The sequence below is a fragment of the Ranitomeya variabilis genome, chromosome 2, assembly GCF_051348905.1.
Source record: "Ranitomeya variabilis isolate aRanVar5 chromosome 2, aRanVar5.hap1, whole genome shotgun sequence".
Taxonomy (NCBI): Eukaryota; Metazoa; Chordata; class Amphibia; order Anura; family Dendrobatidae; genus Ranitomeya; species Ranitomeya variabilis.
The window spans coordinates 368,141,021-368,164,864 of NC_135233.1; the positions used below are offsets into that span (position 1 = coordinate 368,141,021).

The 23,844-nt window shown below is 45.4% G+C and overlaps 1 protein-coding gene across 1 annotated transcript in view; it reads right to left on the minus strand.

Annotated features, from left to right (window-relative positions):
* Positions 1-559: 559 nt before the first annotated feature.
* Positions 560-23,844, minus strand: part of LOC143806012 (adenosine deaminase domain-containing protein 2-like) — a 64,388-nt gene continuing 41,103 nt past the window's right edge. Inside the window, exons 6-9 of the mRNA XM_077285898.1 lie at positions 21,477-21,685; positions 21,012-21,246; positions 16,762-16,885; positions 560-899 (exon numbers count right to left, since the gene is read on the minus strand). Coding sequence (XP_077142013.1) covers positions 732-899; positions 16,762-16,885; positions 21,012-21,246; positions 21,477-21,685 — 736 coding nt within the window. The 3' untranslated portion in view covers positions 560-731. The remainder of the gene's footprint in view (positions 900-16,761; positions 16,886-21,011; positions 21,247-21,476; positions 21,686-23,844) is intronic.

Sequence of the window (23,844 nt, forward strand, 5' to 3'; positions counted from 1 at the left end):
ATACACCATGGGTAAGCAGTGCATTTGGCATTAATTCATACATCTCTTTCTGGGATGTTTATGCATATGGATGTTTATGTGTGATAACAATACATGTTAGATGACCGCATGGACTTTTTGCACTTGCTCACTTCTGTGTTTATATGGTATATTTGAAACCTGGCAAAACCTTTGGCCCCAAATTTACTGAAATGGGCGGTCAGGATATGCCTAGTATGTGAATGCCTTCCAAACTAAAATGGCACCACATCCTATTTAACAAAAGGGCAACGGAGCTCTGAACTTACAGCTGCACAATATCAATTAATGCGGTTTATATTGGGGAGATGATGACTACTTGTAAACCTGTGATACGTATTAACCCTGTGCTGTCCACAATACACAAGGGGTCAGATACTGATCATTAAATATGCACAGCCTACTGAGCTCTGAACTTGCAGCTCCACAAGCAGGCATGTTCTTAATATTAACTAATGTGGTATAGATTGGGGAGAAGATGAGTATTTATAAACGTAGGATACTTTACACTAACACTGTGCTGTCAATAACACACTGGGGGCATGTGACGATCACTGTTTATTCACAGCACAAACATGGGAAAATAACCAAAACTCAAATGTAGATTTGCAAGAAGCACAGAACAGATTTCTTTTTCTCCTTCATGGCGAGAGGGTTTAACAAAAGGTAAAAACAAAAATAAACAATAGGACTAAACCGATTACCAGTAGTGATCAATGACGCTCCAAGTAAAACTGAATCCATAAGTCTCCGTCCTGTCCCTGCCATGGAGAGGCTTTGAAACTGTCGACACAGAGCTTTCGGGGCCACATGCCATAACTGTATTCATACAGCTGAGTGTACAGCAGATCCTTCACACGCTTGTACTGGTCTGAGGAAGCCTGGCACATAGGAAGAGAACGCTTACAGTTATTATATAGATATACGTACACAGAGAAACTGTTTCTAACTCTCTAATATACTTTGTCTTTTTGTCATAACAAAGCATCCACTTGTCACAAGTTTACCACGACAGACAGGGGCCAGAAGACCGCAGCATCTGATTTCACATACTCCTACACTCATAAGACGCACTTTTCCTTCAAACGGTGCACGTTTCTGCTAACAGTGCAGGTGTTAAACTGTTCAGCATAGAGTCTCTGAAGCTCGGATGATATCAGCTGCTCAGTGTTGGTCACTTCTCTCTCCTATATATACTCACCACTGGCAATGTGGATTTCCAGTGTTAGGGCAGAGACAGACTGCCGTATTTCTCGTGCGAGAATCGCATTGTAAACCTCGTACTGGCTTTGGCTCTCCTGACCTGAGCTTGACAGCTGCATAGAAATACATCATACTGTCTTGCTCAGGTCAGGAGAGGTGCCAGGCCAGTCCATGCACGAGAAATACGGCAGTCTGTCTCTGTCTTTAGCTGCCTGGTGTGGAGTCGAGGTGTCGGTAGAGGCGTTTGGAGTGTTGATCTATGATTGTTGCTTGGTGTTTCAGCTGTGTGCAAATCCTCATCCTCTCCAATTTGATTTACCTTCCTTTTCTCCCTGTAGTAACTCCTTGTTGTCTATGAGTGCATACAGTGGGGCAAAAAAGTATTTAGTCAGTCAGCAATAGTGCAAGTTCCACCACTTAAAAAGATGAGAGGCGTCTGTAATTTACATCATAGGTAGACCTCAACTATGGGAGACAAACTGAGAAAAAAAAATCCAGAAAATCACATTGTCTGTTTTTTTAATCATTTTATTTGCATATTATGGTGGAAAATAAGTATTTGGTCAGAAACAAAATTTCATCTCAATACTTTGTAATATATCCTTTGTTGGCAATGACAGAGGTCAAACGTTTTCTGTAAGTCTTCACAAGGTTGCCACACACTGTGGTTGGTATGTTGGCCCATTCCTCCATGCAGATCTCCTCTAGAGATCTCCCTCCAAAGGTTTTCTATAGGGTTGAGATCTGGAGACTGGCTAGGCCACTCCAGGACCTTGAAATGCTTCTTACGAAGCCACTCCTTCGTTGCCCTGGCGGTGTGCTTTGGATCATTGTCATGTTGAAAGACCCAGCCACGTTTCATCTTCAATGCCCTTGCTGATGGAAGGAGGTTTGCACTCAAAATCTCACGATACATGGCCCCATTCATTCTTTCATGTACCCAGATCAGTCGTCCTGGCCCCTTTGCAGAGAAACAGCCCCAAAGCATGATGTTTCCACCACCATGCTTTACAGTAGGTATGGTGTTTGATGGATGCAACTCAGTATTCTTTTTCCTCCAAACACGACAAGTTGTGTTTCTACCAAACAGTTCCAGTTTGGTTTCATCAGACCATAGGACATTCTCCCAAAACTCCTCTGGATCATCCAAATGCTCTCTAGCAAACTTCAGACGGGCCCGGACATGTACTGACTTAAGCAGTGGGACACGTCTGGCACTGCAGGATCTGAGTCCATGGTGGCGTAGTGTGTTACTTATGGTAGGCCTTGTTACATTGGTCCCAGCTCTCTGCAGTTCATTCACTAGGTCCCCCCGCGTGGTTCTGGGATTTTTGCTCACCGTTCTTGTGATCATTCTGACCCCACGGGGTGGGATTTTGCGTGGAGCCCCAGATCGAGGGAGATTATCTGTGGTCTTGAATGTCTTCCATTTTCTAATTATTGCTCCCACTGTTGATTTCTTCACTCCAAGCTGGTTGGCTATTGCAGATTCAGTCTTCCCAGCCTGGTGCAGGGCTACAATTTTGTTTCTGGTGTCCTTTGACAGCTCTTTGGTCTTCACCATAGTGGAGTTTGGAGTCAGACTGTTTGAGGGTGTGCACAGGTGTCTTTTTATACTGATAACAAGTTTAAACAGGTGCCATTACTACAGGTAATGAGTGGAGGAAAGAGGAGACTCTTAAAGAAGAAGTTACAGGTCTGTGAGAGCCAGAAATCTTGATTGTTTGTTTCTGACCAAATACTTATTTTCCACCATAATATGCAAATAAAATGATAAAAAAACAGACAATGTGATTTTCTGGATTTTTATTTCTCAGTTTGTCTCCCATAGTTGAGGTCTACCTATGATGTAAATTACAGACACCTCTCATCTTTTTAAGTGGTGGAACTTGCACTATTGCTGACTGACTAAATACTTTTTTGCCCCACTGTACATGTATGTTTGATATTTTCGTTTACCCCTGTTTATCCCTTTTTAGCCTGGTTTATGTATATACAAACACTATTACTCCTGAGTCCCCACTTCCCTGGGGGAAGAGGTAAGATATAGGGCTGATTCAGAATTTCAGCAAGGTAAGTGGCCCTGGCATCTTCACCACGAGAAGTAATCTGCAGAGAAGGGATAGCTAGGGCGCCCTTAGCACTAGGGGCAGGGAAGGAGCCCCTGGCCCGGGGTATTCCGACAACAGAGTTGTGTCATTAACACTGGCTCATACTATTTTTTCATTCCATCACATGGATCCTATTACTGCTCTGGCTGTGCAACTGCAGCCGCTCAGCATGGAGGTGGCCGATCTTTGCTCTGTTACACAACACTCAAACACGGCTGGTCTGGGGACTGCACCTCCCAGACAGCCCCTGGTGGAGCCCATGATCATTTTGCCTGACAGGTTCTCTGGGGGTCGGGACAAGTTTGTTGTGTTCAGGGAGGCCTGTAAGCTACACTTGAAATTATGTCCTCTCTCCTCTGGAACTGAGGAGCAACAGGTGCAGATCGTAATTTCGCTACTTCAGGGTGACTCTCAAGCATGGCCATTTTCACTTCCAGCCGACTCTCAGTCACTTCAGACGGTTGAGTAATTTTTTCAGGTGGTGGGTCACATATACGGTGACTACGACCCTGTTTTCCTGGTTGAGTGTATGCTTCGGCAGGGAGATTGGCCAGGAGAGCAGTATTGCTGAGTTTCAGAGGTGGTCTACCGATATTAAGTGGAATGATCTCGCACTCTGCAGTCAGTTCTATCAAGGGATATCTGTGATGGTAAAGGATGCCATTGCCCTGCATGAGACTCAGGTCTCCCTTGAGGCTGCCACGTCTCTGGCCATCCGTGTGGACCACCGTCTTCGTCAGAGACATAAGGAGACACTCCAATTTGCAGGGGGCCTGGAGTCCAGGGAACCTGGGTCTGAGTCAACAGAGGAACCCATGCAGTTGGGTGGGGCGGCACATTCTTTTGGTCCAATGGTAGTTCGGTGTAAAGCGGGAGTGTATTTCTTCTGTAGTGGAAAGTGTCTTTTTGTTGGTGTTTGTCCTTCTATATCCTACTATAAACAGCTGCTGGTAAACTAAGCCAGGGTTGCGGGGAGGTTGGCAATACGGGTGTACTTCTTTCCTCCATTGGTAGATCTCAATTGTTTCTACTGGCCAAGATCCATCTTGGCAAAGATAAGCTGGTCATTTCTGCCTTTCTGGACAGTGAGGTGAAGTTTAATTTGATCAACGCTCATGGCCTCAAACAATAAATATTGTCTAGATCAATGCCAATTATTGCTATTGATTCTGCACCCTTGAGGCAGGGGTATTTTACTCAGGTCATTCGTATGTTGCATTTACAGGTAGGGGGCCATGCACTCTGATGTTACAGACTGTTACGTGCTAGAGTACTTGCCCTCTCCTGTGGTTCTTGGACTACATTGGCTTACACTGCACAACCCTGTGGTAGACTGGCATACTCGGGAGATGGTGAAATGGAGCGAGTATTACCAAGAACACTGCTTTGGTAACCGGCTAGCCAATCTCTGCCTGAATACCTGACTTCTGAGATGTGTTTTCGGAACAGGGATAGGTCAAGAACTTCCTCCACATCGTTCTTATGATTGCCCTGTTAATCTGATTCCTGGGACCAAGTTGCTGAAGAGCAGGCTATAAGATATCTCTGGTCCAGAGAGGTAGGCCATGAATGACTATACCGTTGAAAGCCTGGCAAAAGGGTCGTATCAGACCTTGTTCATCTCCCGTTACTGCAGGATTTTTCTCTGTCAAGAAAAAAAGACGGGGGGGGGGGGGGGGTACATAAACTTTCGCAAACAATTGATCACCGTCCAGGATTCATACCCTCTCCCTCATATCCCAGACCTCTTTAATCAGATTGTAGGAGCCAAATGGTTTTCTAAACTGGATTTCAGGGGGATTCTAATCTCATTCGCATAAAGGAGGGAGATGAATGGAAAACAGCATTCAATTGGAGTGAGGAACACTATGAGAACCTGGTGATGCCTTTTGTGTTGACTAATGCTCCCGCCATCTTTCAACACTTTGTTAATGACATTTTTAGACATATGGCAGGTAGGTTTGTCGTGATTTACCTTGATGACATTTTCATTTATTCACCTGAACTCAAGTCACATCAGGTACATGTCAGGCAGGTCCTTCAGATACTCAGAGTCAAATTATTTGTCAAACCAGAGAAATTCACGTTCTTGGTTCAGGAGATCCCTTTACTGGGTAATTTTTTTTATTATCCACCGGTTTTCGCATGGATCTGGTGAAAGTCTGGGTCGGTACTGGATTGGGATTGTCCTGAGGACCTAAAGGCCTTACAAAGCTTTTGAGGTTTCGCCAACAACTACCGAAAGTTCATCAAAAACTTTTCAGCTGTGGCCAAACCCCTGATGGACTTTTACAAAATGTTCCAGTCTGGCCCGGGAGGCTTTTGATACCTTGAAAAGATGATTTGCAATTGCACCAATCCTTATACAGCCTGACGTGACTCAGCAATTGTAGAAGTTGACACGTCTGAACTGGGGGCTGTATTATCCCAGGATGCATCTCCTAGTAAATGGCATCCATGTGCATATTTTTCTAAGAAACTATTGTTTGCTGAGAAAAACTATGACACTGGTAACAAGGAACTCTTGGCAATTAAGTGGGCTTTTGAAGAGTGGTGACATTTTCTGGATGGGGCAGTTCATCCAATCATGGTAATCACTGATCATATAAATCTTTTATATGTAGAATCTGCTAAGCATCTGGTGCCTAGGTGGTCTTTGTTCTTCGCCAGATTTCACTTTTAATTGAAATATAGGCCGGGGTTAGGAATATTAAGGCGGATGACTTATCCCGTAGTTTTCCTGGCGGTGGAGATATTTGTGAACCGGCCCCTATAGGAGTAGCTATTGCTGCTATAAGTTCTGACCTTGGGAAAGAGGTTGTAGAGGCTCAGTGGGCACGCCCCTGCTGCCAGTCCTTTAGGTAAACTGTTCGTGAACATCATGATTCGGTCTTAGCCAGACACCCTGGTAGTAAAGCCTTGCCACCTACTTGTAGGATTCATAATGTGTTTCACCTACACCTCCATCTCCTGTTGATGGAAATTTGGAGTTTCAGATAGCAAACATCGTGGATTCTCGCCTGGTTTGTTGGTCTATTCAGTATCTGGTACCCTGGAAGGGTTACGGTCCTGAAGAGAGAATGTGGGTATCAGCATCTGATGTCCATGCGGTCAGGTTAATCCGGTCCTTTCAAGCTGCACATCCTTATAGACCTGGCTGTTGTGAACTATACTTCTTGGCTCCCTCTTGTGGTCACTAGTGATTTGGCACTTGGATTGTCTTTTACCAGGTTTGTACTCACCTGCTTCGTTAGGCCTGGGGTGTTGCTATTTAAACTTCCTGGATTCTCAGTCCAGTGCCTGGCATCGTTGTAATCAGTTCATTTCTGTTTGCTCCTGTCTTCAGGTCCTGGTTCTTTGCAAGATAAGCTAAGTCCTGCTTTCTTACTTTTGTTTATTTGCATTGTTCTTATTTTTGTCCAGCTTGTACAAAATGTGATTCCTGATATCGCTGGAAGCTCTAGGGGGCTGATATTCTCCCCCCTCACCGTTAGTCGGTTTGGGGGTTCTTGGATATTCAGCGTGGATATTTTGCAGGGTTTTTTGCTGACCATATAAGTCATCTTACTATCTTCTGCTATTTAGTCAGTGGGCCTCTCTTTGCTAAAATCTGGTTCATTCTTACGTTTGTCTTTTCTTCTTGCCTCACCGTTATTATTTGTTGAGGGCTTGTATTTCTTTGGGGTCTTTTCTCTGGAGGCAAGAGAGGTCTTATTTTCCCTGATAGGGTTAGTTAGTTCTCCGGCTGGCGCGAGACGTCTAGGATCAACGTAGGCACGTTCCCCGGCTACTGTTAGTGTTTGTGCTAGGATCAGCTATATGGTCAGCCTAGTTACCACTTCCCTATGAGCTGGTATTTATGTTTGCAGACTTTGCTTAATCTCTGTGATCCCTTGCCATTGAGATCATAACATCTGGCCCTGAGGTTCCGGAAGTCCCTCTTACAAGGGGGATGGGGCACGGTCACGGGTTTACCGCCACATAGAGGGGTCAGAATACTGCAAAGTCTGATATTGCCTACTCCTGCACTGATTAGAAGCACTTCTCCTTCATATTAAATGGTGCAGGTTTCTGTTAGCAGTACAGGGGTTAATCTGTTCAGCTTAGACTCTCTGAAGCTTGAATGATCTCAGCTGCTCAGTGTTGGCCACTGCCCCCATACTGGCAATGTGGATTGCTAATGTTAGTATTAAACTGCCTGGTGTGGAGTAGAGGTGTCGGTTGTTGGTAGAGGCATTTGGAGTGTTGATCTATGACTGCTGCTTGGCATTTCGGCTGTGTGCAAATCCTCATTCTCTCTTATTTGGTTTTCCTTCCTGGTATTTTCATTTATCCTTGTACATTCTCCCTTGTTGGTCTGGTTTGTGTATATACATACACTATTACTCCCCACTTCCCTGGGTGGGGGAGCAGGACATTTATACAGCTGCTTCAGGAGTTCAGCAAGGTACATGGCCCCGGCGTCTTCAACATCAGAAGTAATCCAGGAAGCAGGGATAGCTAGGGCCCACCTAGCGTTAGGGACAGGGAAGGAGCCCATGACCCCGGTTATTCCGACAACAGAATTGTGACACCACCATTTACAAGAGGTGATGTCACAGCTCACCTCCTCCTCCTGTACCATGACTGATAACACCTTTATATACAGTAGATAACACAGGACTCACCATTCACAATAGGTGATGTCATAGCTCACCTCCTCCTCCTGTACCATGACTGATAACTATGCTATATACAGTAGATAATACAGGATCTACAATTTGCAATAGGTGATGTCACAGCTCACCTCCTCCTCCTGTACAATGATTGATAACACCTATATACAAGAGGTAACACAGAATCCACCATTCACAATAGGTGATATCACAGCTCACCTCCTCCTCTACAATGACTGATAACACCTCTATATACAGTAGATAACACAGGACCCACCATCACAACAGATGTCACAGCTCACCTCCTCCTCCTGTACAATGACCGATAACACCTCTATATACAGTAGATAACATAGTATCCACCATTCACAATAGGTGATGTCACAGCTCACCTCCTCCTCCTGTACAATGACCGATAACACCTCTATATACTGTAAATAACACATTTACAACAGATGTCACAGCTCACCTCCTCTCTTTCCCTATGCAATAACCTTTGCCCAGATTAGAAGTTCAGATAACGCTTCTATACAAAAAATGTGGTCTGAGTCAGAGTATTGCTGCTAATCTAGGCGGCCATTGAGTCAACTGGGTGATTTTTTTCCTTTAAATAGGGTGACATGAAGAATAAAAAAGTAAAACTTTTTTTTAACCCCTTCCCGACCTTTGACGCCACGTAGGCGTCATGAAAACCCGTGCCAATCCGACCCATGACGCCTATGTGGCGTCATGGAATGATCGCGTCCCTGCAGATCGGGTGAAAGGGTTAACTCCAATTTTACCCGATCTGCAGGGACAGGGGGAGTGGTACTTCAGCCCAGGGGGGGTGGCTTCACCCCCCCATGGCTACGATCGCTCTGATGAAAGTGAATGAATGGCTGTTGAAAGTGAAACTGCCAATCAGAGCGATTTGTAATATTTCACCTAAAAAACTGGTGAAATATTACAATCCAGCCATGGCCGATGCTGCAATATCATCGGCCATGGCTGGAAACACTGATGTGACCCCCCCCCACCCCACCGATCGCCCCCCCCAAGCCACCGATCTGTGGTCCGCTCCCCTCCGTCTTGTGCTCCACTCCCCCGTCCTCCTGTCCGCTCCCCCTGTGCTCCTATGCCACCCCCCCGTGCTCCGACGCCCCCCCCCATGCCCCGATCTCCACCCCCTTATACTTACCGAGGCTCCCGGTGTCCATCCGTCTTCTCCATGGGCGCCGCCATCTTCCAAAATGGCGGGCGCATGCGCAGTGCGCCCGCCGAATCTGCCAGCCGGCAGATTCGTTCCAGATATAATTTGGTCACTGTGATAAAACCTATCACAGTGATCAAAATAAAAAAAAATTGTAAATGACCCCCCCCCCCTTTATCACCCCCATAGGTAGGGACAATAATAAAAAAAAGAAAATATTTTTTTTTCTTTTTCCACTAGGGTTAGGGTTAGAACTAGGGTTAGGGTTAGGGGTAGGGTTAGGGCATGTGCACACAGTGCGGATTTGGCTGCGGATCCGCAGCAGATTGGCCACGGATCCGCAGCGGATTGGCCACAGATCCGCAGCGGATTGGCCGCGGATCCGCAGCGGATTGGCCGCTGCGAATTCGTAGCAGTTTTGCATCAGGTTTACAGTATCATGTACACCTATGGAAAACCAAATCCGCTGTGCCCATGGTGCGGAAAATTCCGTGCGGAAATGCTGCGTTGTATTTTCCGCAGCATGTCAATTCTTTGTGCGGATTCCGCAGCGTTTTACACCTGTTCCTCAATAGGAATCCGCAGGTGAAATCCGCACAAAATAACACTGGTAATCCACTGTAAATCTGCAGGTAAAACGCAGTGCCTTTTACCTGCAGATTTTTCAAAAATCGTGCGGAAAAATCTCACACGAATCCGCAACGTGGGCACATAGCCTTAGGGTTAGGGTTGGAATTAGAGTTAGGGTTGGAATTAGGGCTAGGGTTGGAAATAGGGTTAAGATTAGGCTTGTGGTTAGGGTTACGGATAGGGTTAGGAGTGTGTTGGGGTTACAGTTATGGTTAGGGTTGGGATTAGGGTTAGGGTTGGGATTAGGGTTAGGATTAGGGTTGGGATTAGGGTTACGGGTGTGTTGGGGTTAGGGTTGTGGTTAGGGTTGTGATTAGGGTTAGGGCTACAGTTGGGATTAGGGTTAGGGGTGTGTTGGGGTTAGTGTTGAAGTTAGAATTGAGGGGTTTCCACTGTTTGGACACATCAGGGGTCTCCAAACGCAACATGGCACCACCATTGATTCCAGCCAATCTTGCGTTCAAAAAGTCAAATGGTGCTCCCTCCCTTCCAAGCCCCAACGTGCGCCCAAACAGTGGTTTACCCCCACATATGGGGTACCAGCGTACTCACGAAAAACTGGGCAACAACTGTTGGGGTCCAATTTCCCCTGTTACCCTTGCAAAAATAAAAAATTACTTGCTAAAACATAATTTTTGAGGAAAGAACAATTATTTTTTATTTTCACGGCTCTGCGTTATAAACTTCTGTGAAGCACTTGGGGGTTCAAAGTGCTCACCACACATCTAGATAAGTTCCTTGGGGGGTCTAGTTTCTAAAATGGGGTCACTTGTGGGGTGTTTCTACTGTTTAGGCACATCAGGGGCTCTGCAAATGCAACGTGATGCCCGCAGACCATTCCATCAAAGTCTGCATTTCAAATGTCACTACTTCCCTTCTGAGCCCTGACGTGCGCCCAAACAGTGGTTTACCCCCACATATGGGGTACCAGCATACTCACAACAAACTGGGCAACAAATATTGGGGTCCAATTTCTCCTGTTATTCTTGTGAAAATAAAAAATTGCTTGCTAAAACATCTTTTTTGAGGAAAGAAAAATGATTTTTTATTTTCACGGCTCTGCGTTGTAAACTTCTGTGAAGCACTTGGGGGTTGAACGTGCTCACCACACATCTAGATAAGTTCCTTGGGGGGTTTAGTTTCCAAAATGGGGTCACTTGTGGGGGGTTTCTACTGTTTAGGCACATCAGGGGCTCTGCAAACGTAACATGATGCCTGCAGACCAATCCATCAAAGTCTGCATTCCAAAACGTCACTACTTCCCTTCCGAGCCCCGGCATCTGCCCAAACAGTGGTTTACCCCCACAAATGGGGTATCAGCATACTCAGGAGAAACTGGTCAACAACTTTTGGGGTCAAATTTCTCCTGCTACCCTTGGGAAAATTAAAAAATTCTGGGCTAAAAAAATATTTTTGAGGAAAGGAAACACATTTATTATTTTCACGGCTCTGCGTTATAAACTTCTATGAAGCACTTGGGGGTTCAAAGTGCTCACCACACATCTAGATAAGTTCCCTTGGGGGTCTAGTTTCCAAAATGGGGTCACTTGTGGGGAGTTCCTGTTTAGGCACATCAGGGGCTCTGCAAATGCAACCTGACACCCGCAGAGCATTCCATCAAAATCTGCATTTCAAAACGTCACTACTTCCCTTCCGAACCCCGACGTGTGCCAAAACAGTGGTTTACCCCCACATATGGGGTATCAGCGTACTCAGGAGAAACTGGACAACAACTTTTGGGGTCCAATTTCTCCTGTTACCCTTGGGAAAATAAACAATTGTGGGCTAAAAAATCATGTTTGAGAAAAGAAAAATTATTTTTTATTTTCATGGCTCTGCGTTATAAACTTCTGTGAAGCACTTGGGGGTTCAAAGTGCTCACCACACATCTAGATTAGTTCCTTGGGAGGTCTAGTTTCCAAAATGGGGTCACTTGTGGGGGAGCTCCAATGTTTAGGCACACAGGGGCTCTCCAAACGCGACATGGTGTCCGCTAATGATTGGAGCTAATTTTCCATTCAAAAAGCCAAATGGCGTGCCTTCCCTTCCGAGCCCTGCCGTGCGCCCAAACAGTGGTTTACCCTCACATATGGGGTATCATCGTACTCAGGACAAACTGGACAACAACATTTGGGGTCCAATTTCTCCTATTACCCTTGGGAAAATAAAAAATTCCGGGCCAAACTCATTTTTGAGGAAAGAAAAATTATTTTTTATTTTCACGGCTCTGCGTTGTAAACGTCTGTGAAGCACCTGGGGGTTTTAAGTGCTCACTATGCATCTAGATAAGTTCCTTGGGGGGTCTAGTTTCCAAAATGGGGTCACTTGTAAGGGAGCTCCAATGTTTAGGCACACAGGGGCTCTCCAAACGCGACATTGTGTCCGCTAACGATTGGAGCTAATTTTCCATTCAAAAAGTCAAATGGCGCGCCTCCCCTTCCGAGCCTTGCCATGCACCCAAACAGTGGTTTACCCCCACATATGAGGTATCGGCGTACTCAGGAGAAATTGCCCAACAAATTTTAGGATCCATTTTATCCTGTTGCCCATGTGAAAATGAAAAAATTGAGGCTAAAGGAAATTTTGTGTGAAAAAAAAAGTACTTTTTCATTTTTACGGATCAATTTGTGAAGCACCTGAGGGTTTAAAGTGCTCACTATGCTTCTAGATAAGTTCCTTGGGAGGTCTAGTTTCCAAAATGGGGTCACTTGTGGGGGAGCTCCAATGTTTAGGCACACAGGGGCTCTCCAAACGTGACATGGTGTCCGCTAGCGATGGAGATATTTTTCATTCAAAAAGTCAAATGGCGATCCTTCCCTTCCGAGCCTTACCATGTGCCCAAACAGTGGTTTACCCCCACATGTGAGGTATCGGTATACTCAGGAGAAATTGTCCAACAAATTTTAGGATCCATTTTATCCTGTTGCCCATGTGAAAATGAAAAAATTGAGGCTAAAATAATTTTTTTGGGAAAAAAAAATACTTTTTCATTTTTACGGATCAATTTGTGAAGCACCTGGGGGTTTAAAGTGCTCACTATGCATCTAGATAAGTTCCTTGGGGAGTCTAGTTTCCAAAATGGGGTCACTTGTGGGGGAGCTCCAATGTTTAGGCACACGGGGGCTCTCCAAACGCGACATGGTGTCCGCTAAAGATTGGAGCCAATTTTTCATTCAAAAAGTCAAATGGCGCTCCTTCCCTTCCGAGCCCTGCCGTGCGCCCAAACAGTGGTTTACCTCCACATATGAGGTATCAGCGTACTCAGGACAAATTGGACAACAACGTTCGTGGTCCAGTTTCTCCTTTTACCCTTGGGAAAATAAAAAAATTGTTGCTAAAAGATCATTTTTGTGACTAAAAAGTTAAATGTTCATTTTTTACTTCCATGTTGCTTCTGCTGCTGTGAAACACCTGAAGGGTTAATAAACTTCTTGAATGTGGTTTTGAGCACCTTGAGGGGTGCAGTTTTTAGAATGGTGTCACTTTTGGGTATTTTCAGCCATATAGAACCCTCAAAATGACTTCAAATGTGAGGTGGTCCCTAAAAAAAATGGTTTTGTAAATTTTGTTGTAAAAATGAGAAATCACTGGTCAAATTTTAACCCTTATAACTTCCTAGCAAAAAAAAAAATTGTTTCCAAAATTGTGCTGATGTAAAGTAGACATGTGGGAAATGTTATTTATTAACTATTTTGTGTCACATAACTCTCTGGTTTAACAGAATAAAAATTCAAAATGTGAAAATTGCGAAATTTTCAAAATTTTCGCCAAATTTCCATTTTTTTCACAAATAAACTCAGAAATTATCGACCTAAATTTACCACTAACATGAAGCCCAATATGTCCCGAAAAAAACATTCTCAGAATCTCTAGGATCCGTTGAAGCGTTCCTGAGTTATTACCTCATAAAGGGACACTGGTCACAATTGCAAAAAACGGCCAGGTCATTAAGGCCAAAATAGGCTGGGTCATGAAGGGGTTAAATACATTTACCGTATATACTCAAGTATAAGCCGACCCGAGTATAAGCCGACCCCCCCAATTTTGCCACAAAAAACTGGGAAAACTTAATGACTCCAGTATAAGCCTAAGGTGGAAAATGCAGCAGCTACCAGTAAATGCACCGGGTCTGCGAACTGAGATACTGATTTGGTTTTTATCCTAAGTCATATTGCACGACTCGTTAAAGGGTTGATTGTGACTTGTAGGATCGCTACTTCCAACAGGTGGCGCTATAGAGTTAAGTCCTCTTTTTCTCAGAAGAGGCAATTTGCATATGCAAAAGTAAAAATAAATACCAATATAAGTAAAATTAATTGATACATCAGTAGGTGAAGTGTTTTTGAATATCCATATTGAATCAGGAGCCCCATATAATGCTCCATACAGTTCATGATGGCCCCATAAGATGCTCCATATTAAAATATGCCCCATATAATCTTGCATAAAGGTTGATAATGGCCCCATAAAATGCTCCATATTAAAATATGCCCCATATAATCTTGCATAAAGGTTAATAATGGCCCCATAAGATGCTCCATAGACACATTTGCCCAATATAATGCTGCACAAATGTTGATTATGGCCCCATAAGATGCTCCATAAAGATATTTGCGCCATATAGTACTGCACAAACGTTGATTATGGCTCCATACAGACACTTGCCCCATTTGCTGTTTCTGCGATAAAAAAAAATCAAAAAATCACATACTCACCTCTCTGTCGCTCAGGCCCCCGGCACTTTCAATATTCACCTCACTTCATTCCGGCGCCGCTCCATCGTCAGTGTCTTCTGCACTGACGTTCAGGCAGAGGGCGCGCACTAACCACGTCACCGCGCCCTCTGACCTGAGCTTCACTGCAGAAGACACTGAAGACGGAGCGATGCCGGAACAGGGAGCAGGTGAAAATCGTGCAGCGCTCCCCCTCCCCATTATACTCACCTACTGCGCTGTGCAGTCCCTGCTTCCCCGGCGCCGCAGCTTCTTCCTGTACTGAGTGATCACAGTTACCACTCATTACAGTAATGAATATGCGGCTCCACCCCTATAGGAGGTGGAGCCGCATATTAATTACTGTAATGAGCGGTACCATATGACCGCTCAGTACAGTTAGAAGCTGCGGCGTCGGGGAACCAGGGACCTGCAGGGACCGCGCCAGGAGCAGGGGAGTATAATTTAGACAGCCCCCGCTCCCCCTCCCCTGCCGACCCGAGTATGACTCGAGTATAAGCCGAGAGGGGGACTTTCAACTTTCCAAAAAATGGGCTGAAAATCTCGGCTTATACTCGAGTATATACAGTAATATAAAAACTTAACTTAAACAAAAGGTAATTTTCTGATATGCATTCGCTTTAACCCCTTCACAACATGCGCCGTATATGTACTACGCACGTCGTGTCCCTCACTTTGGATGTGGACTCCGGCGCTGAGCCCACATCTTTTCTGGCATATGTCAGCTATTTTGAACAGCTCACATGTGCCCCTAACAGCCACGGATGGAATCGCGATCCACCCGCGGCTGATAACCCGTTAAATGCCGCTGTCAATCTCTGACAGCGGCATTGAATGTGATTGCGCCGGAAGCGCTTAATCAATCCCGCCCATCGGTGACCCCATCACATGATCGCGGGTCACTGATGGGTCGGCATGACAACCAGAGATCTCCAGCAGACCTCTATGGTTGTCATAGCCAGGTTGCAATGAGCGCCGCCAGGTGGTCGGCCCTCATAGCAATTGAGCATTTCTGCTACACACAGGTGATTTTGATCATATATATGGGTATGTTCCCACTGTCAGTAAACGCTGCGGGTTGGACGTCCAACCCGCAGCGGCCAGATGTTACAGCATAGTAGACGGGATTTGAAGAAATGCCATCTCCACTATGCATGCCATGCGGACACGGACATGCGGCGCATTTTTCCAGACTGCAGCATGTCAATTTATCTTTCAGAGACGCTCAGTCTCCGCAAGATAAATATCACCCGTACAATGTATTGGGCGCGATGATTCTGCTCTGTTCAATGAACACATGCGGAATCACCTGTGGTCAAATAGGAAACCTCTTTAAAGGGAACCTGTCACCCCCCTCCCCCCCCCGGCGTTTGAAACTAAAAAACCCACCTTCTGCAGCAGTAATGCTGCATTCTGACAAGGTGGCTCTTTTAGCTATTGGTGCGTTAACTGCAGAAATAATCCGTTTTGTAATTTGTCCCAAATACCTTTCTTCAGTCCTGGAGGCAGGCCTTTCCCCCCCTGCTGCAGACGCCACACAGCCGTCACTCAAGTCTTCTTGGCGCCGCCTCCTCAGCGCTGTTTTGAAATGAGCCGGCGCCTGCGCCCTTTTCTCCTGCCTTGGGCAGGCGCAGTGAGCTGACTGCGCCTGTGCGGCCGCCCTGCCTGTGAATCCCAGCCCCGCAATGTGAGAATAAATCAGAAGACACTGCGGAGCGGGGATTCACAGGCAGGGCGGCCGCAGCAGGGGGGGAAAGGCCTGCCTCCAGGACTGAAGGAAGGTATTTGGGACAAATTACAAAACGGATTATTTCTGCAGTTACAGCACCAATAACTAAAAGAGCCACCTTGTCAGAATGCAGCATTACTGCTGCACAAGGTGGCCCTTTTAGTTTCAAACGCCTGGGGGGGGGGTGACAGGTTCCCTTTAAGTGATTGTGGCTATTCTGTGCAATTCAATAACTGCCCACTAGATGGCATCACCATAAATCAGAAATGGAATACTGACACAGTGGAGACCTGAAGAATCTGAATTTCTATGTTCACAGAAAACCTCTCATACATAATGCAAGATCGTGAGTAGGTAGCATTGCCACGTTTTATGACAGGCCCCTTTACAGAAGCGGCCTCCTTCAAAATTATCCAGCATGGACGTCCTATTAAATAAGGGAGCCGTTCTTACAAAATGTGCAGGAAGACTACAGACCACAAGCCTTGCTTACCTTAGCATAGAGATAGCTGTCCTGAATCTGCGCTTTCCCCAGTAATCGCTGGACATTCATGTAGTACACAAGCATGGCTGCTTTACAAAGTCGGCTCCCAGAAGAAGGCGGCAGGCTGAAATGACTGTCAATATGATAAGAGGGAAAATAAAATACTGGTGTGCATCATTAGTGACAACGGCGGGGAGCGATTACAGCAACCACTCACAGTATCGTCAGTATGTCAGTATTACTGACAGCTGGTGTCTCCCAGGAAGTTAATTTCCTCCTAGTAGCCGCACTTTCAGTAAGGCGGCTGGGCAGCATTTTAACACTATTTACCTGCAGATAAATGGCATTTTTTGGACCAGACTGCTGGTTTAACAGAGTAGTTTGGACAATCAGACATGTTATATTCCTATATAACAATGTCCGGCGCCCAGTTCTTCAAAAAGTGAAACTCATTATAAAAAGTCATTAGAGAGTGATCTATTTCACATGTTTACTTCTGTTAATGTTGATGATTATGGCTTACAGCCAATGAAAACCCAAAAGTCATTATCTCAGAAAATTAGAATAATTAACAAAAACACCTGTAAAGGCTTCTTAAGTGTTTATAAAGGTCCCTTAGTCTGTTTCAGTAGCTCCACAATCATGGGGTAGACTGCTGACTTGACAGATGTCCAGAAGGCAGTCACTGACACACTCCACAAGGAGGGGAAGCCACAAAAGGTCATTGCTAAAGAAGCTGGCTGTTCACAGAGTGCTGTATCCAAGCATATTAATGGTAAGTTGAGTGGAAAGAAAAAGTGTGGTAGAAAAAGGTGCGCAAGCAACCGGGATAACCTCAGCCTTGAAAGGATTGTTAAGAAAAGGCCATTCAGAAATGTGGTGGAGATTCACAAGGAGTGGACTGCTGCTGGAGTCTTTGCTTCAAGATCCACCACACACAGACGTGTCCAGGACATGGGCTACAAGTGTCGCATTCCTTGTGTCAGCCACTCATGACCAATAGACAACGCGAGAAGCGTCTTACCTGGGCCAAGGAGAAAAAGAACTGGACTGTTGTCAGTGGTCCAAGGTGTTTTCAGATGAAAGTAAATGTTGCATTTCATTTGGAAATCAAGATCCCAGAGTCTGGAGGAAGAGTGGAGAGGCCACAATCCAAGCTACTGAAGTTCTAGTGTGAAGTCTCCACAATCAGTGATGGTTTGGGGAGCCATGTCATCTGCTGGTGTAGGTCCACTGTGTTTTATCAAGACCAAAGTCAGTGCAGCCATCTACCAGGACATTTTAGAGCACTTCATGCTTCCCTCTGCCGACAAGCTTTATGGAGATGGAAATGTCATTCTCCAGCAGGACTTGGCCCCTGTCCACACTGCCAAAAGTACCAATACCTGGTGTACAAACAGCAGTATCACTGCGCTTGATTGGCAGCAAACTCACCTGACCTTAACCCCATAGAGAATCTATGGAGTATTGTCAAGAGGAAGATCAGACCGCAGACCCAACAATGCAGACGAGCTGAAGGCTGCTATCAAAGCAACCTGGGCTTCCATAACACCTCAGCAGTGCCACAGGCTGATCGCCTCCATGTCACACTGCATTGATGCAGTAATTGATAAAAAAGGAGCCCGACCAAGTATTGAGTTCATTTACGGAACATACATTTCAGTAGGCCAACATTTCAGATTTTAAAATAATTTTTCAAGCTGGTGTTATAAAGTATTCTAATTTACTGAGATAATGACTTTTGGGTTTTCATTGGCTGTAAGCCATAATCATCAACATTAACAGAAATAAACACATGAAATAGATCACTCTGTCTGTAATTACTCTATATAATGTATGGGTTTCACTTTTTGTATTGAAGAACTGAAATAAATCAACTTTTTGACGATATTCTAATTTTGTGAGAAGCACCTGTAGAAGGGAAAGGGGAGAGACAAGAACACAAAAACAATCGTCACCTTACTGATAAGAGAGTGAAAACATTTCTCTTTGGATGTCATTCCAATCTATATATTTCTATTGCACCTAATGTACATATGGGTCCAATACCCAAAAGTCTTCTTTATTAAATCAAACCTAATCTGGGTCTCATTAATTCGCTAGGCGCTAGCCCTGATTCTTCAATCCATGAAGCCCATAGTTGTTCAAATTTATGAATGGTACCAGTGATGAGCAAACGTGCTTGAATAAGGCTACTTTCACACTAGCGTCGTTTTGAATACGTCGCAATGCGTCGTTTAGGAGAAAAAACGCATCTTGCAAAGTTGCCTGCAGGATGCATTTTTTCCCTATAGACTAACATTAGCGACGTATGGCCACACATCGCAATCGTCGTGCGACGGTTGCGTCGTGTTTTGGTGGACCGTCGGCACAAAAAAAAAGTTACATGTAACGTTTTTTTGCGCATCGTGTCCGCCATTTTCGACCTCTTCGGCCCTCTGTGAGACATGCCGCACCAGCCTGGCAAGGCTGCAATGTTGGACCAGGACCGCCACAGAATCGCCCGACTCCAGCTGCCACCACACTATTTGTAAGTATATTCTGACTATAAGATGCACTCCATTTTCCCCAAAACTTTTTTTGGGGAAAAAAGTGTGTCTTATAGTCCGAAAAATACAATACCTGTTTCCATATTTAGAAACTCGTTTATTTTATCAGTATATTCCTTAATCACATAGTCTGAAACTAACTGACCTACCCGTCTCACCCCCTTCTTCTTATACCTCTGAAAGCCAGCCAAAATTTTCAGATTGACCAACCGAGGGGTTTCCCCATATTGATGTAAATTGCGAACATCCCTCTATTAGCTGCAGTTCTCTTATCTTCCATCATATCTTATGTATTTATTATAATGTGGGGGATCTTTTCAAAGAAGATATGAGCACTTTCCTGGGTGCTCACAATGTCCATACCTTCTATTTGGCTCCCTTCTCTTATACCGTATTTTTCGGACTATAAGGCGCACCCAGGTTTTAGAGGTGGAAAATAGGGAAAAAAATATTTGAAGCAAAAAAAATGTGGTAAAATATTTAATAACATACTATTATATGTGGTGTTATTATATATAATAGTATGTTATTATGTTGGAAGCTGCGGGACCAGTGTGGTGTCTGTGAAGTACGATATGAAGACGCTGGAGGGTGAGTATAAGGGCTCATTTCCACATGCGAGGCACACGTCCGTATCTCGCACGTGGAAACCAAGCTCTGGCGCCGGCACTTTGGAGCGGAGCTGTGCAGCTCCATGTGTTCCTATGCGGCCGCACGCTCCGCTCTGGAGTGCCGGCTCCACAGCTTGGTTTCCACATGCGAGATACGGACGTGTGCCTCGCATGTGGAAATGAGCCCTAAGAATGGGTGCACAGGGCTTATAGTGAAAGCACCACTCCAGCACTGCAAAATAACACTGGAGTGCTGCTTTAAAATCCCATGGGAGAACTATAACTCCCAGCATGTCCTGCAGATCCTATGACATGCTGGGAGTTATAGTTCACCAAAGGAGTGGCAGAGTGCTTTATTGTGTTTTGTAAAGACTGACCTCTTAATTGTGGCAGCCAGCCACACTGTGGTGAGGTAAAAGCTGGAGCATCCCATGGCTGCACACACACAGAGCCCTCCCTGTTGTTGTTGCCTTTCCACAGCGCAGGACATAAGAGGAAGCTGCAGATTCTAGGTGGGAGTCTGAAGGACCTGTGATGATGTCAGAAGAGGGAGGGCTCTGAGCTGCCATGTGATGCTCCAGCCCGCCCACTTCTGACATCACACAGGTCCTCCCTGTGCACCAGACAGCTCAACGTCCAGCACAGGCAGGTATGCAGCGATCTCCTGGCCCCTGCTGCTGCCTCCTCCTCCCCCGGACACACAGATTCTCCCCGGAATCAGTGCTGGGGAAACTGTGTGTCCCTGCTTAAGTGCAGCATTCATTTGCTGCTCCCCGCTCACCTGATCGGTGGGCGGGGAGCAGCTAATAAATATTCACTGCACTTAATCAGCGGGGCCATGTGCTTTCCCCAGCAGCTGATTCCGGGCAGCGGGGACATCCTGAAGTGGGATAACAGTGCGATCCCACTCGCTGCTGCCCCCCTCCCCACATGCTATATCCGTACTAGAAGACGCACCCACACTTTCCTCCCAAATTTGGAAAAAAAAAGTGCGTCTTATAGTCCGAAAAATACGGTACTTTCGGGTGTCCGGGTGGTCAGATGCCTTCTGACGAAAACCCTATGATTACCAGAGACCTCCATTCTGCGTTGCACTCACCTTTCCACGGTTTGCCCGGTGCTGGCATCTATAATCTCCACATTCTTGTCCCCCTTAGTCCAGTTGATGCTATGAGAAGGATGGACGGCTGGAGCAGATTTGAAATTGACTTCTGGGCTGGAAGAGAAGTATATGCGATGCACAGCGTAGGGGGGAAACAGTGACAAGTCCAAGGGAGGTTGCAGGCGACCAACTACGGCCTTGGATAAAGCTTCTTTCTTCTGCTCTGAGGTTCCTAGATTTGGTGTAAAATGCAGGCACCATCAAACATAAAGCTTGAATCACACATTCTATCTGAGCACGGCGCGGTCGTCCTGACCTGAACTTGACAGCCTAACATACGTCTAGGAGGCTGATGAGTTCTGGTTGGGAGATGAGGCTGGTCCGCGTACAGTGTGGCGACACATGGATGTGTAAGTGCAGCGTCGGTCTTCTGTGGAGTGTGTCTATCCACACACACTTTACCTGTGACGATGCTCGTTATGTACAAAGGATCCATGAACTGACTAAGCGGCGCTCCCTGGACCCCGAGCACGCTCCACTTCAGCAGCTTGTCAGTGGCGGACATACAGCAGACGCATGCGTCCAAAACACTGGGGAGACACCTGGACACTGGAAGCAGGGAGCCTTTAGCGTGAATACTCAGGTGCAAACTGGTCTGTCCGACCAAAGATCTAGGAGGCAGAATATCACAAGAGGGTTCAGTACAAGCAAAATAAATGTAAGCTCTGATATGGTGGATTTGTCCACTATTTATTGCACATTTTTGGCTTTTTCTACTAGGTCAATGCATTGAATGTTACCCGGGGTCGGAAGAAACTGCCAGAGCGATCTATAAAATACGTTAAAATGGCCTCCAACCCATCCATGCACATGTACACTCGCCTCAGCTGTGCGTTCATACACTGAATGGAGAATTCAGCCAAATCAAAAACTATTGGGCTTGATGAAATGTCTAATCCTTCTCTCCTCCCAAACACTTTGTGGAAAGTCGGGCACCACCATGCACTTTAACACCCGGAGCTTTTTTCGGTTTTGCGTTTTTCGCTCCCCTCCTTCATAGAGCAATAACTTTTTACTTTTCCATCAATATGGCCATGTGAGGGCTTGTTTTTTGCCGGACAAGTTGTACTTTTGAACGACATCATTGGTTTTACCATGTCTTGTACTAGAAAATGGAAAACAAAATTCCAAGTGCGGTGAAATTGCAAATAAAGTGCAATCCACACTTGTTTTTTGTTTGGCTTTTTTGCTAGCTTTACTAAATGCTAAAACTGACCTGCCATTATGATTCTCCAGGCCATTACGAGTTCATAGACACCAAACATGTCTAGGTTCTTTTTTATCTAAGTGGTGAAAAAAAAAATCTAAACTTTGCTTAAAAAAAAAAAAAAAAAAAATTGGCCATTTTCCGATTCCCGTAGCGTCTCCATTTTTCGTGATCTTGGTTTGGGTGAAGGCTTATTTTTTGTGTGCCGATTCTGACGTTTTTAATGATACCATTTTGGTGCAGATACGTTCTTTTGATCACAAGTTATTGCGTTTTAATGCAATGTCGCGGCAACAAAAAGAGGGATTTTTGTGTACTCACCGTAAAATCCTTTTCTCCGAGCCAATCATTGGGGGACACAGACCGTGGGTGTTATGCTGCTTGCCACTAGGAGGACACTAAGTGATACAAAGAAAGTTAGCTCCTACCCTGCAGTAAACACCCTCCTGCTGGCTCTCAGCTAACCAGTTCGGTGTAAAAGCAGTAGATCAGTAACAACATATGAGCTTACAGCATGTCATATTATATATGAGAGTATAGCATATCAGATTATAAAAAACAAGCATAAGCTAATACCAGGGTGGGCGCTGTGTCCCCCAATGATTGGCTCGGAGAAAAGAATTTTACGGTGAGTACACAAAAATCCCTCTTTCTCCTTTGCCTCATTGGGGACACAGACCGTGGGACGTACCAAAGCAGTCTCTGGGTGGGGACAACATCAGATCAGGCCCGATGTAACCGCTAAGTACAAGTGCGCCACCGCAGCCTGCAGAGTCCGCCTGTCCAGACTCCCATCTGTGGAAGTGTGGGAATTATAGTGCTTCAAGAATGCATGCGGACTGGACGAATCCGCAAGCTTGCAGGCATTTCTTGTCGACGCCTGGTGCCTAGAACCCACGATAGACAGGGAGGACTCCTGGATGGTGAAAAGAATACACCAGGCTAAATGGCCGATGAAGACTGCTAAACCCTTCCTGTAAATGTCAGGAAGCCTTCCTCTTACCGTCAGGAAACCCAAGATACAGTGTCCAACCTTCGGAAGGATGCCGTCCTTGAGACGTACCTACTCAGAGCACTCGCTTTGTCTGGAATATGGGGAACTCATTCAATTTTGTGGACTGGTGCCGAAAGAGATGAGGGAAGAAATATGCCCTCATAACAGTGGTAGTACAATACCACCTTGGTAACAAGGGACGGGGATGGCCTGAGGACAATCTTGCCTTGAAGGAAATAAGGGAAAAAAGTCTGAAAAGACCCGTTAGCACCGAAGACTCATCAGGATGAGGATATCGCAGAGAAAAAAGGGGCGACCTTCCTTAATAGTAAGTTCTGTCCGGATCAAAAAAGGAGTCTACTGTAATACTCCTAGGACAATTAAGGTCCCAATGATCTAACGGTATGCTATAGGTAAGAACTACGTGTGAAAACTTCCTGCGAGAAAGTCCCTACTTGCAGTTTTGTTGCAGAAAGGCGGAAAGCTACCAGCTACGCAAGCAAAAAAACTGATGTGGTCAGTGCGGATTTCTGAGGATCACTGGGGCCCTTTCTGCTTCTGACAAGCTT